At 38.6% G+C, this 15,204-nt stretch overlaps 1 protein-coding gene across 3 annotated transcripts in view; it reads left to right on the top strand.

The window, feature by feature from the left end:
- The window catches only part of RPRD1A (regulation of nuclear pre-mRNA domain containing 1A), a 63,772-nt gene that overhangs the window by 26,529 nt on the left and 22,039 nt on the right, over window positions 1-15,204 (top strand). Inside the window, exon 8 of one of the 3 annotated variants that reach the window (XM_084620051.1) lies at window positions 3,604-3,686. The exons of the other annotated variants lie outside the window; for them this stretch is intronic. Within the exon in view, the coding sequence (XP_084476177.1) occupies window positions 3,604-3,648 (45 nt within the window). The 3' untranslated portion in view covers window positions 3,649-3,686. Of the gene's footprint in view, window positions 1-3,603; window positions 3,687-15,204 lie in introns of those variants that run through there. 3 annotated transcript variants of the gene reach the window in all.

Here is a 15,204-nt window from a genome sequence, read left to right as displayed (position 1 = left end):
TCAAACAAAATCATTTGCTACATGGGATCTAGGAGCTTAACTCTTTACCCAGCTAAGGTCTTGCTTGATTTTTCTGTTCTGAAATAAGCTATCAGTCACTGTAGTACTGAATTACTACATTACATAGTTTAATGATGTATCATAATTTCATTTAAAGAGCCATGTTTTCCTCCCATCTCTCGGAAGTGTATAATGTTTTTGGGAAAAAATGTCCAGAGTTGTCTAACTGCTTTGAGGTGCCCCAGCTGTCCAAAGATGTTTTAAGGTGGATCGTGAGTTAGGTGATTGTGTGATCTACATCCAAGCATTGCTGCAAGCACTCTCGTCCCAGAGTAACCTTTGTTGGACTGACCAAAAGCTTGCATTCAGTCCATCAAGTTAACATGAAAGATTAAAAAGGACAAATCTTAAAGTGCTTCAGAATCTAGCACAGCTGTCATAACTTCCAACGTTACCTACTTTGACACAAGGTCCAATAAGATTGGCCATACAGTTTTTCTTCAGCACCTCCCATGAAGCCAAGTTCCCATCTTAGCCTGAGTGAGTTGAGGTTTTGACATAGAGGATCTGATACATCCTTAAAAGTTCTCTATGCTTTCTCTCAATGCAGGTCAAGGTCTGCAGCTGGAGATGCCACTCAACTCCAAAAGTTAACTGTGTCTGTCTTAGACTTCTGTCTTTGACTTGTCTGTGACTGACTTAGGCCTTCTGTTACTCAGCCCCTTAAAAATGGGAGTGGATGAGTCAGACCCCTGGGTCCTGTCCACAACTTGACTTGTCCAGCCTGATGAATCTCTGGGATTTGACTATAGCTTTTAGTGTTATATGACCTATGATTTCTGGCCATCTAAAACTTTGTCTCGAAGGCTGGCCAACTTGAAAGTTCCAGTGGACTAGCAGCAGTTGGTACTTTGGGATCTGTGCCCCATATATTAAGACACTTGATGTTCTTGCTGTCTGGGAATGATTCTGTCTCAGCTAGAAGTGGTCGCTCTGAATCTGACGAATGCTTATGTGCATATGGCAAGACATGCATATAGTACTGTATGTGTCCAATTTTTTTATACTGGAACAGTGCTGCCAATTCACTGCTATCTTCTAGGCTGCTCTCAGACCAGCATGAATTTATAAAAATACCTAACCATTGTAACAATATATCCAGAAGATGGGAGTAAATATTTTCACCTGTTTAGATGATTGACTTATGAAGGATGTCTCGTGGAAGAAATGAAAGAATTTGTCTGTAAGTCCCAGCTTGGCTTTAAGGGACCATTGGGAGCAAAGGGACCATGTTTGACACAGCTTGTATTAGTTTGCAGTGTTTTGGACTTGTATGGCAGGGGAAGGATTTAACAAAAGACTAGTTATCGAGACCCAAGCTGGAAATCTCCGCTCTTAGGGCGCCAATAGTATTCATGGTATCCATGCTATACTTTCACTTGAGAACCTCAGTATATATTGAAGTATCAGTGAACAAAAAAACCCTCTTCATACGAATCTGAGGACAAACACCCATCATGCTGCTGTTGATTTGGTGGGGTCCTAAGACACATTTCCCACATGACTACTTTATCTGACATGGAAGAGCACTACTGCAATTAGGCCATGCTGCTATATAATAGACCCTAGAGATGGAGCCATTCACCAGAGAGTCATGAGAAGTTCTTTCGTGTGGACACACTATAGAGACTCACCACACCCTTTAAATAGTGGTTTGTTGCCCCAGAAAATGCATTCGGACTATAGCTGTGAATAGAGATCTTTGTTTTGTTGGGAAATATCTTGGCCATAAAAAGGAATGGGAAGAAGCATGCAAAGGTCTTGACCAAACTCCGACAGATCTTAACAGTCTTCATAGATAACATTGGGTGATTCTATTAGATTGTACATCTTGCCACATTTGATCTCTCAGAACTAGGGAATTTCTGCATCCCAATCTAAGGTTTCATTCTGTCGTTATAGCTCCTGACAAAGTAAAGCTTGGGTAGCTGTGTTAAGTCCTTGTAATTGTTCGAGAGTCTGCCTGCACTTTTAACTTTAAATGCCAATGATATTAGGTCTGGTGTGAACAAGTTTCTTTTGCCTAGTCTCATGCAAAATATTTTTTTTAATTTATAGACTGAGTTTGCAAGTTTATACACTTCGTTTTTCTTTACACGCAAGTAAAAGGTAGCCCACATTTTGTTCAGTTGCTATAGTAATCTTTCTCGATAAATGGCTCTTGAAAGTCCCTGGTTTCACAAGATGTTCAGTTTGTAAAGACTTTTTTTGAGCCACTGACTACATATAAACTCAAACTTATGGAAAAAAATTATGGGCCAAGATTTTTTTAAAAAATAGTCTAAAGTTAGACTCCTATATCCTCATTCAGACACTTAAAAAAGAGGCCTGAGTTTCAAAAAGGATCATCACCCAACATCTGTTGATTTCAGTGGAGCTGCTGGATGCTAAGCAATCCTTAAAATAATCAACCAACATATTTAGGTGCCCGAGTACACATTTATGTGATAGGTCAAGATGTTTTCAAGAGAACTTGTATGTATGGCTAGGTGACTGACTGAATTTCTTCTGGTTTCTCAGTAATTCTCAGATGACAAGGTGTAGTTAGAATATGCATGTTATCTACAGTCAGCTTCCAGTCAGTTCCTGTCAAAGAGCTTTGTGATGCAGCTGCACAGAGTTTCTGCATGTGCTTAAAAAGCACTGTTGCTCAGACTTAGCTTTGCATCTTGAGTTTGGATTTGTTATAAGTGTCTAAAAGGACTTGTTTCCAAGCTTATAGATCCTCAGGTAAGTATGTATGTTTGAGATGTTTCTAGAACGGGGTTTGTTTAGATTTTACCCTTCAAACTTAAGTTTTTTCTTTGTATCATCACCATTGTGAGGCTTTGAAATTTGACAGTTGTATTTTGCTTTTTGTAGCCAGTTATTGCTACTGCACAGTCTTTTGATTAAAAATCCTGAAGCTTGTAGTCTTTAGAAGGAGATAGGTAAGTTTTTTACTACATATTTTACACATCTCTTGCTTACAGAAAGTATATTTATAGCATCACCTTTCTTGAAGAGTTTTGGGGTATTATGTTTTATATAATTTCCACCTGGTTACTTGCAAAAGGATTTGACATGTAAAAAGAATAAGGGGCTATATTCGTAGCAAGAATGAATGCATGCCATCTGCTGCTGAAGTGGTTTGATAGCATTAGAATTTGAAAGTCTGGGGAATTCCTGCTAGCCATAATCTGGAGTATAGGGTTAAATGTATGGATCGCTTATCTTTTGAAGAGAATTACAGGTAAGTTTCTTTCACTTAAGAACAATATAGCCTTGTTTTGTATGAGTATATCTCTCTCTTCTAAATAATGGGATTTTTATAATGGGTATTTCTCTAAATTAACAGCTTGTTAAAATCAAGGTACAGTATGCATTAAATTTAAAACTTGAATGAATTTTGACAGTTGGTAAGTTTTTATATTGGTCATGTGTATTTGTATCAAAAGCTAACCCAGTTGTTTAAGGTGACTGTCATAACACCACTATAGGTAAGTAGTGTCGTTTATAGCTTTAAGTATGATTTCTTTAACATCTGTCTAGCTTCTGTTGCAGGTGGTGGACATGGACGTATCTCCTAATGATGTCACCATCCATTAGTACACACATCCTGCTAAAAATAAATATCAAAATCAAAATCCTGTATTGTCTCTCGTTTTTGAAAATTGAAAAGATAATGCTTTAGTAACCGCTTATATCAAAATGTATTCTTTGCCTTTTCACTGATACTTTCCATTGTTTCACAAACCACAACATGTCTTTTATATCTGAAGCAGAAAATAAGTTTGTTGTCCCTGGAGATTAGAAACTGCAGATTTTAATCTGCAAGAATGAAATATGCAGCAGTTGTGAAGCTAACATTCAAGCATTTTCAATAAATTCAACATCTTAAAGCCCTTGGTCTTGTTAAAAACACTTAGAATGTGGAAACCTTAACCAGAGAAGTCAACAGTTTGACTTATAATGAAGTTGTCATTTCAACAAAAGAGCTGTGCACGTAATGCCATTATTATTTTCACTGCCAATAACTTGGGTGTGTTAGGTTACATCCCAGTGAGATGTGATACAACTTGCAGCATGTGTCCTTCACATGTACAATAGCAAATTTTCTCTCTTGTCTACTCCACCTATCTTTTACTCTTGGTGTTTTGATAGCATAGACATCATGTATTTCAAGGCCCTACTCTGTATTCCCCTTACAACAAACACACTCTTTCTCTCCCTTCCTCTTCTGCAGGAAGTCATTTTGCAGAACATTCAGAAAACTAGTGACTACTGATATTTATTTTTCCCCAAGAAACATTTTTCTTATAAAGAATTAAACCCAGGATGGGATATAGGTTAATCTGCTGACTCAGTCAATGCAGCTTAAGCTGAATCATATTTTCTAGTTGTGCATAGTATAAAGTTATACACAAGTTGTATATAACTTTTTAGTAGCATTGTGGCCTAATTCTAGAAAATCTGTAAAACCGTGTTTATCAAATGGATATTGGGGTTGCTGCAAACAAATCCATGGTGAAGGCTGTGGGTGACAGAAATGAAAAGGCTTGACAAAAACAAAAAAAATAACAATCTTCATTGCCCAAACTTACAAACCACTGCATTCGGATGTTTGTGGAGTAAATCTCTCCTAAATTTTACTTCAGGACTGCTCCAAATATCTTTTAGTTTTGGTGTGGTAATATGTAAATGAGACCCTGATATTGCTAGTAGTCGTGTACTAAATGCTCCAGTTTCATTAACTTATCATAGCATCAGTGCTACCTCCTTGAATTTGGAGTGGTTAACAGTGTTCCTTCCCACTTTATAATAATTGAGGAATAAATAAAGTTTAAAATGGCCTTTGACCAGCTTTTTCATAAATCCAGTAGCAGCCCTTTTTAGCTTGTACCGATTTAAAAAAAATTCACTCACCCTAATCGTAAAATTAGTTTAGTATTCTGTCATTGTTTTGCCCCATGAGAATACGGGCTTGTTAGAGGTGCACGTTTGTTTTATCCGGGGCCCTTGTGTAAAAGTGATTACCCTTAAGCATATGAGTAGCTTGGAACATCATGCCCTGTATAAACAGCGCTGTGTACGCTACAAAATTGCCAGAGTCATGAAACAATTAATAGTAATTTTTATATTACTTCAGATAATGTCGTTGTGCCTATGGCATGACTGGTGCATAACTCTTCTGAAAACACTTGTTGAAAAACCTTAGACGTTTCAACAATTGTTTTTGAATATTAGCTGATATGTTTTCAAGAACTGGTCACAACTACTTCCAAGATACTGCCTATCCTGTAGTGTAGACAGAGCTGTTACGCTATTAGATGTGCGTGCAGTCGCGTAAGCCTTTGCACTCAAGTGTTTTGTTTCACATGGGCAAATTTGTGTATGAACTGATAAATCTAAAACTATAGGTGTTTTTACTGATTCAGGAATCCCATGACTTTTCTCACCTCTACATATGAATATTTACAAGATAGCATAATATTTCTTGGTTGTTGGGAGTTGAGGGGTGTGGTGCAGGGCCAGGGAAAGTTTTCCTTTTTTGCCTGTTCCCACAGACTACAAAATAAGATGGGCAAAATTGAGATCCAATAGAGAATATTGGGGGATTAAAGAGATTTAAATGTGAAAGTTCTAGGTAGTCAGTGAATCCATAATAGCAATTTTTGTGTAGTTCTTTTTTTAACGTATTCATGCTCAAATAGTTATAGGTCATAGATTAAACAAATTACCAACAATGGGGACTGTTGTGTAAATAGGCATTTCCTTCTCTAAAATAAGTATTTTAGAATAGTTCTCCACATCTTCTTTATGGATCTCAGGCTTCTAGTTCATGGTAGCCTCTGAGTTTTCTTTAATGTTCGGTTTAAAAAGAACTTTCTTATCACAAAATGGCAGTTGTATGTGGTTTGTGAAGAGGCATAACGTGACTTCATCAGTTTCTCCCTTGCCTAATTGACAGTGATTAGATCTGTAATCCTTTAACTGCTTTAGTAGGAAAGTGAATTTTGAATAGTCCAGTGTTTTAAAAGATGTTATTTCAAATCAAGACTCAAATCTCTAAATTTAAAGAGGAGGGTTTTTTTCTGTTTGAGAAGCATGACTTTTGGGGATGCTCCTGATTTTTAACCACTTCCATTTAGTCGAGGCTTCTATTCAAGTTGCTGTTCTCTTCCATTAGACAAGATTTTATGTTCAGGGCCAGCTGAGTATTCCTCATTTTCTATATTTGTCCTGATTATATTCGTAAAATACCTCTGCACAGGCATTCCTGTTTTTAATCCTGATCTCTCATGGACAGGCATGTCTGTTGCCTTGACTTCTATGCCTTCTAGAAGCTCTTAGTAAATTTAAGATCAACTTGTCTGTAAACAAGACTTCTCTTCCCAAAAGGATGTTCTTCACTGCCTTATTCATTTGAATGTTGTGGGGAAGCAGCAAAACATCTAAATGCACTTCATAATGTGTAGAATCAATGAAATGGTGCCACCTTTTGAAAGAGAGATTTGTAAGTGATCTGCGCTACAATATCATTAGTCGGACTGTTTCTGGTGCAGAACTTTCCTAGCTCCAATTTGTGTGGGTTTGAAATAAGATAATAAAAGTGACACTAAAAATCTTCTCATTCTTTTATTTTAAAATCTTCACCTCTCTATTAAGGTATCAAGGAGTACTTGCCTCTGTATACAGAATAATTCCCTTCTCTACAGAATTCACTTAAGTTCAGATTTTTTTTTGTAAATGTGAACACTCTCTAAATGTGTAATACTCTGTTTATATCAGCTGTAGTGGTTCTGGGATCAAACCTTTTATTTCATTTCTGTTGTGTGAGCAACAATAGTAGCTACGTGGCTAGTGCCTCTGCCTTGTCAATAGGACAGGTTTTTTTTTTTTTGGTTGGTAAACTATAGTAGGACCTGGAAGATACACTGGGCACAGACATAACTCAGTCATTTTATCACTTTTCTGACCATCTTGAAATAGGCCAGGGATTCATGTGTTCAGGGCTCCGACCTGAACTATTGAAATCTTCTCTACCTGTGTCTGGATACAGAATTTGTGAAGAAATTCTGTAATGCAGAGAGACTTATCTGCTGAGCTAAAAACAGAATATATGTTGTCTTTCTCCTCCGCGCCCCCCCCCCCCCAAAAAAAAAAACTACAGGGAGTTTTTTAGTTCTTTGAAAGTGAATTGTTCTCTTTCTTGTGCTCCTTTACAGTAATGGCTGCATTCAATTATTTTAAATTCTACCTTTTTCACTGGCAAGATCAGGTCTTTAATTTAAACCTCTTCCTTGGAAGACTTCAGTATTTTTTTTGATAGACTAGACTGAAACTAGACCTTCAGTTCTCCAAACCCTAGAGAAGGATGGTCCAGTGGTTAGAGCATTGGCCTGGGACACAGGAGACTGAGGTTTAATTCAGTGCTTTACTACAGTTGTCTTGTGTGACCGTGGGCAAACTACTTAAGTTCTCTGCCTCAGTTCCCCCTCTGTAACATGGGGATAATAGTGCTTGTCTGTCTCACTGGGTTGTTGAGGATAAATAGGTCATATATTACACTTCCATTTACATCTCATAAAGGGTCAATCAGTTGTTAAAATCCAACAGCAAAAGGTTTCTTACCATGACTTATAACCATCTATACCACTTTCTCCTCATGTCTGTAACATGCTTATAAAATCTGTTAATCATTTGTTTACCCTTTATAAACAACTTATAAATTGAACCCTGGCACAGGTATGAAGTATAATCAATAAGCATATTCAAATGACTGAGTTCCGCAGATACTATGATAATGTGGGTCATCAGTATATAAAACCCTCAATTGAAAATGCATTAGACCTAGGCTTCAGCCTTTTGTGATTTGCCAATCCCAGACCTTCAGCAAAAATAGGATCTGATATTTCTAATATTTAAGTGGTAAAAATGAAGCCAGCCTTAGAAATGGAAGGATGGGCTGGGGCCTAAAACACAGGACTTGAATATACAGAGACATGGGTTTAAATCCTGGCTTTAATACAGTCATCCGTTGAGAGCTCTGGCAAGTCATTGTGCTGTCTGAGGGTATGCCTATACTGCAGTCAAGGGGCATGATTTGAAGCTGAGTAGACAGACTTAAGCTAGCTTTAATAACAGACTGGCATGGGTATTGGAGCAGTGAACCATGACAATGCATGCTTCAGGGCAGGCTAGCTGCTTGAGTAATTGCTTCAGGTTCTGGATGGATTTGCATCACATGTGCTGCTGTGGCTTCACTGCTCCAGTACCTGAATTAGGTGGATTAAACCTAGCTCAGGTATGTCTATTCGAGCTGTAGTCGCACCCATGATTGCAGTACAGACATATCATACACCTGATTCTTCTCTCCAAAACAAGGATAAATTTCTACTGTAATTAATCATTGGTAAAATATTAGAATTCTTAGGTTGAAAGTGAAAAGTATTACCAGAAAGGAGTAGTATAGGGTAAGTCCCCCACAATTTTATTTCTTTGCAGTTCACATTTTTAAAGAAACCTCCTTTAGCTGTTCAAATTTGATTCTACCATTATCTGTAGAGTCACATCTGAACTTTTACATTGTGGCTTAACTATAGCCTGTAGGAAAAGTATCTTAGTGTATTTTAAATAGGTTCACATTCTTCCATCATCTGCACTAGATTGGGGTGCTTGTACTAATCTATTTAAAGGTGCCTCAGTACTAAGAAACTAAATGAGGGTAGTGGTCTCTTATTTATCTGAGACCTGCTACTGCTGTTGTGTGAGGCTTTTAAACAGATTATTCCTGGCTGCTGTAAGCCAAAAGCTTAAGATCCCTAAACCAAAGTGAGTGGCTCTATCTCATACATCTTCAGAAGAACAACATTTTGAGGTATGTAATGTAATGGGTTATTTTTGTTTATACTTTGAAAACTGAAGTGATTCCCACTGCAAACTTCAGTGACAGAATTTTTTTTCTTGGAAGGAGTTGAAATATATGAGGACTTCTTTTTTGCTTGCAGTGCTCAGATGCACTCACTGGTTAGTCAAAATACTTTGCAATAAGCATGTAAACTGGGTTGAGAGAAAATGGGAAACTGCAATTTAATGTTCTAATTACAATCTGAAGAGCATAGTTTTAACTATATAAAATTATTCTGTTACATGCTAAGATCACTTTGAGTAAACATTTCACTCATTCATAAAGAAAACATCACATGTGAGTGCTTGGTTTAGGTTCTGCATCTAGAATCTATTTTTTTCTTGAAAATGGTGCTTCGGCAGATCTGCTCTGTTTTGGTCATATCTGCCAACTAATGAAAAAAATAATGGCCTCATTTTAGAGGTCCTGAGAACCTACAGCTACTGATGTTAGGGAGCCATCTGTGATTACTACCTTAATGTGAGGCCACACATTTTTGTAAGTCTTTTTGCCTCTGCAGAAACAATACTGCTCCTGTTGAGTAAACTGGAAGTTTTTCTGGTACTCACATCAATAGAATTGTTAATCAAGGTCCAATTGCAGTCACTTGTGCAACTTGACTTTAAATGACCACTTCCCCTCACTTTCTCCCCCAATTAGAATTTGTGCTGTGTATTTTGTTACACCTGTGTGACTGGAAAGGCCATAGAATTTCACAGGTGTAACAGATGGCCTAATTTGAAAATCAGTTGCAAATTGTAATTATTGGTAGTCATATGCTGCCCTACCTTAATGATATTATATGAGGTGGAAAGAACACAACTTTTGTTGAGAAGCTTACTTTACAGGAGCAGGAATCAAACTTATTTTACAAATGTTCTAAAAATTTATGGGAAAAGATCAAACCTGGAAAACTTCAGTCCAAAAATTGAAGTGAGAAGGGAATGAAATGGGAATTTCTGCCGCTTTAGTGGATGTGGTGCTTCTGTTACAATAGGAATATCAGTACATATTTTTTGGTGGGGAGAGAAACACTTTTAAACACCTCTCCAATTATTGCCTTTCTCTTGGGCTGAAACTCAAAAGATTACACTTAAAGGTTGGGTTTTTTTCCTGCAACCATACGATTTAGAAACATTTTAAGTAGAACCTCAGATTTTTATAGACAAGTTTTATAGGACCACCAAAAAGGTAATGAATATTGTACACCTGTGACAGCTCAGTCTGACCCATGCATGTAATTAGACTATTAATGTTATTTTGGACACATTGGAATTTTATTGCTCCAGAAAACACTGTGCATATGTCATGTGTGAACTGGCTGCTTGGAAGGGCTCAGCAGAGCCTGATAAATATATTGGCCTTTCCAGTGACAGTTGAAACTTGATGGGGAAAGGAGATGGTAGAACTTTTTTGCTTTTGCTTTACCTTCTTTAGCCTTTGTGTCATTGGAAGATATCGGGCAGGTTTGATAACATTTCTCTGCCTCAGCCATCCAGTTCGAATGTAGTGTTAATGAGGCATACAAAATATGATTTTCACATAGAAGCTATATCTCTGCATAATTAGTTCACTGCTCCAATGCATTTATACAATGATGCTAGACTACCAAAGCCTAGCTAAGCCCTTTCCCTTCTCTCTGGTTTGACAGCCCTCTCATGCATTCCCTCTTTCTTCTCCCAGTGTCCACTAGTTCCTGGAGGAAGTTGTATTTGTAATGCATATTTAGTCATTTTGACAGTTGTCATACTCATGCTTCAGCAAACACTTCTGTCTGAAGAGACTTGATGCAAATTTAAGATTGACAACTTAAATGCACATGGATAAGGAAAAAGAAAAATATATGAATCTTAGGTATGTTGCATAGCATATAGAGTAAGAAATGTTTAATAGCACATTACATGTGCAATAAGTTTGGATAAATATTTGTGTGAACATTGTCTTCATGTGGCTAAAATTTCAACTTCAAGTTTTGTTAACCTGAATGTAAAAACAACAATCTCTGGAATTCAGTGAAAAAAATCAAAGATAATGTTTTAAAAAACAATTCCTCTTGCTCCACATTACCATGTAGGTGAGGGGAAGTAATGAAGTTGCATCATGAGAAAAAATGTGGTGATTAGTGTTATCAAAAAATTAACAAATTTAACCTTGAACTATTGTTAAAAGCAAATTCTGGAGCTAAGGAACTCCCTGCCAAATAGTTAAAATATTGGGACTATTCGCAGAAGTCTTCCATAGGTTCTCAATTCAGGCTGGTGCATACAGGGACAGCTGTCTCTAATATAACCAGGACCAAAACTATGCAGTTTTGTAAATCAAAACCCACCACTTTGAATCACATTCAAACAGGTACCTAATACAGGTCATGTCATGTCCTTCATACAGGACATGCCACAAACTAAGCAGGAAGATGCTGTCAGCACTAGTTGAAGTTCTGTGTGAGAAAAAGATAAGGTATAGTACTGCAATCTAATCAAAGTGACATATTCATGGAGCAGCGCCACAAGAACTCCAGTGGCGAGAAGATATAATCCCTTTCCCAGCTACCACTGAGGAAGATAGAAACTCCTTTCTCCTGGTGTCATGAGGAGCCTATCCAAAAACTGACCTTATACTCACACTTGAGGGAGCTGGTGTAACTTGTCATAGCTGAAGGATGCATCTCTCCAGCTCACCACTATGAACTCTGTTTTAGCTGGACTGATCTTAAGATCTGGGTCACCAGAACACATGGCATCCTCTAGCTGCAAGGAAAAGCAAATTTAGAAGAATGGGCAATCTAAATATTGGAACGGGTTGCACTGCAGTCCATTACCTCTACACCTTGAAATGCATCCAAAGGACCAGTGACAAATTAGAAACAATGAAGTCCTGTACCCGTGTGTGTGCTTGGTGCAGATGAATGGCTATCTTATACTAGCAGTTGGGTGCACTGTAAGATTTGAAAGGGAGAATGAGCTACTTGAGTTTAACTCTTTACTATTGCTGCCATGACCTATAGCTGAGTCATCAATACCTCATGGCCAGTTGTATAAGAAGACTGTTGGCCTATCCAGCAGTAACCATGGAGACCTGGATATTTTCCGAGAAGACACTCTGTGCAGACTGTATTCAGGATCTACAGCTATATCCGGTTTGAAAGGAGTTGAAATCCTAAAGCTTTCAGATGGTGCCACAGCTGCCTTAGAGCAACCTTATGTTCTTCCTCCCCCTTAATTAAGTCAGATTATTGCTTAGGCCTATTTCTAAAAATCCTATATAGGGTTGGCACCTTGTCTTTCCAAACTGAAGTGTTTCGAACAAGAAGACTTCCAAAGTAACTTCCCAACAGATCTAGACCCTCAGTGAGATCAACTCAGCTGAAACACGGTCACAGAGGACTTTCTGTTTGGTATATAAATCTACCACAGAAGTGGAGTTCATTTCAAATACCATGTCCTTTCCCCCAGATAATTCTGTTGGTTGAGACTTCCTGGAAACTCTGATGAAATCAAAGAAAATGTAGCTGAGTGATGTATAAACCCCTTGACATCTGAAATTCTTTCTTTCCTGTGGCTACTTGAACTGCATCCCTGGTGCTTTAGCCTCCTGCATTCTCTCTTGCAGATTGTGTGTCTACATGACCTAAGACAATATTGGAAAGAGAGAGAGAATGTAAGGAGCTATTGTAGTGACAAGTGAGAAAGGATGGCTATACCTTACAAGACCTTCACATATGCTGTGATTATTCCTTAGTCTTAGTCAAGTTACCTATTGATTGGGGGATGAACCAATGGAAGAAGTCCTTTGGCCATAAAGAATAGCAATGGCCTCTCTCTGGAGGAGTTAATGTGCTAGCCAAGACAAGAGTGTAGTGTTGTCTTCACTCTCTCCCGCACTCCAAAATCTTCAATTGCAGTCCAAAAGTAAGAGCTAGAGTATGTACATCTGCGTGTGTTCAGCCAAGAACCACATAGGGCAGCTCCCCTAATTCTGGTAACAATTAAATCCTAAATTAGTCTACGTTATATGGTTGTCTGTATGGAAGTTAGTTACCTGCAACAACATCTAGGGAACTCCACCATTATGGCAGGTGTGCTTGGGGATCTCAGTCATGGAAAGAAAATCACAAGGTGATGGCCTGTGTACATTCTACTGGGTCTTGCGCACTAAGTGGATGCCCTCAACCACATTCCATTTGGGAATTTGTATATTCCAGGGGTTCTCAAACTTCATTGCACCATGCCCCACTCTGTGGGGGGCGGGGGGGAGTGGAGGCAAAGCCCAAACCTCACTGCTCTGGGCAGAGGGCCTGCAACCTGAGCCATGCTGCCCAGGGCTGAAGCCCTTGGGCTTTGGCTTCAGCCATGTACAGTGAGGCTCAGGCTTCAGCCACGGGCCCCAGCAAGTCTAAGTCAGCCCTGGCAACCCCATTCAAAGGAGGTTGCGACCCACTTTGAGGTCCCGACCCACAGTTTGAGAACCACTGGTATATTCCTTAATTGGTGTATCTATCAAAGATAATTAGACATATATCCACCAGTTAAGCCATCCCCTTGAGAAGAACCTTTTGGTACTCTTTTCTTAATTTAAAAAAATGTTTAAAATCTAGATCCCTTTCGAGCTCTTGCTTTAGAATGTCAAAGCATGATAACTGAGCACTAAGGCTATATTTGCAGTAGCAATTTTACTCTTCACCAGTGCTAGCAATGTTAGGGTGGAGAGAGGGGATGTTAGTGTACAGTGCCTGCAGGCATTTGTACCGTTGTGCCATCTAATCTTGCTCAGAGATGGTCTAGACAACATGGTGGTGAAATCGTGGTGCTATACTCCCTCCTCTGCTAGCACCTCTAGAACTGTAGCTACAGGAGAGTCCCCTAAAATTGCTAGCCCAGAGACCTTAACATGTTGAGCTTCTCCCTCTAGCTGTTTGCGTTTTTTGTTCAGATTTACCACCTCCTTGCATCTTCCCTGTGACAGAGGAGCTCTTAATGCTCACTGCTCCTAAAAGTTGAACAGGATTTGGAATCTAACAGTATATGATATTAATACAAAAGTAACTATACATTTTTCCCCTTTATGTAATCACCTGAGATGTCTGAGGCATAAAATACTTCATACACACAGCTCCTTTCTAGTACTAATTCCAATGAAATAATTGAAGCAGTTACAGGCCATAAGCTATTTCACACCAATGGGAGCTTTCGTTAATCTTTCTAGGTTTCATTCCTCCTATAGGCAGAAATACTGTCTCCCTTTTCTGATCAACAAGCTCCTCTTGTGCAGTTTCTTCAGCAATAGCAAATTCCATTGTTTGATAGTTTAGATTTGCTGCCCATGTGTGTGGTTTTTCCCCAAAACCTTAAATGAAATGGGTCATTTGCTAAACTGTTTTTAGCTTGCCTAAACGGCAAAGAAAATCTTAATGGCTTGATTTTTCCTGATTTATATTCAATTTAAAAAATGTAATTGCTGGAATTGAAGGATTTGTAGGCTAGGTACAGCGACAGACTAGCGCTATTCTTTCTTTTTACGAGAATGAATGACTGGGAAGGAAAAACAAGCTGCAGCTTTTCTTAAGTAGTAAACTTAGCATAACATCAGTCCCTGGCCAGATATTCTGCTTGGGTGCTTCCAGTGGACCAAAATAGCCCACCTTCACAAGCACTATTGTCCCTAAATAGTTGCCACATCTGGCCTAAGTCGCTACCCTTAATCACAGATTACCGCCCTCAGCAGCAACATCAATTTTTGTGTTGAGAAATTGAATGTTGGGGGCAAGTCCCCACCCATTTGGGCTAGTCTGCTGCTTTGCTGAAGTTAATTTGAGGGTGGAGAGATGAGAAAATGCCACTTTCCTTTTAAATCTGTAGCTGAATTTGGAGTGGGGTAACTGCTGCTGGGAGAGTAGAAAACCTGCTTTATATTTAGAAAAAGGCCCAAACTATTTGACGTTACTCCATTGAGACCTAGATTAGATTTAGGCCTAAATGCCTAATACACAGAATTCATTGTAAGCTTCAGTCACCTTAAACACCATCCAAAATGATTGTTTTCCTGTGACTATCCAGTGAAATGTACATGGATTTTGGGCTGCTTGGTTCCAGGCTGATAGCTAAACCATGGCTTGGGGGCTTTTCTGCCCCAAAGCTTGGTGTGGGTAGTAGAAGTTAAACAGGGCACTAGCTACCTTAGGTAGCAGATATATTGCAGGAGAGAGGGTAGAATGCTCAAAAGCACCCAAGTCCCATTTTCAAAAGTGACTTATCTAC

The sequence above is a fragment of the Lepidochelys olivacea genome (assembly GCF_965140295.1).
Source record: "Lepidochelys olivacea isolate rLepOli2 genome assembly, chromosome: 2".
Lineage (NCBI taxonomy): Eukaryota > Metazoa > Chordata > Testudines > Cheloniidae > Lepidochelys > Lepidochelys olivacea.
This window is presented reverse-complemented; position numbering and strand designations above follow the sequence as displayed.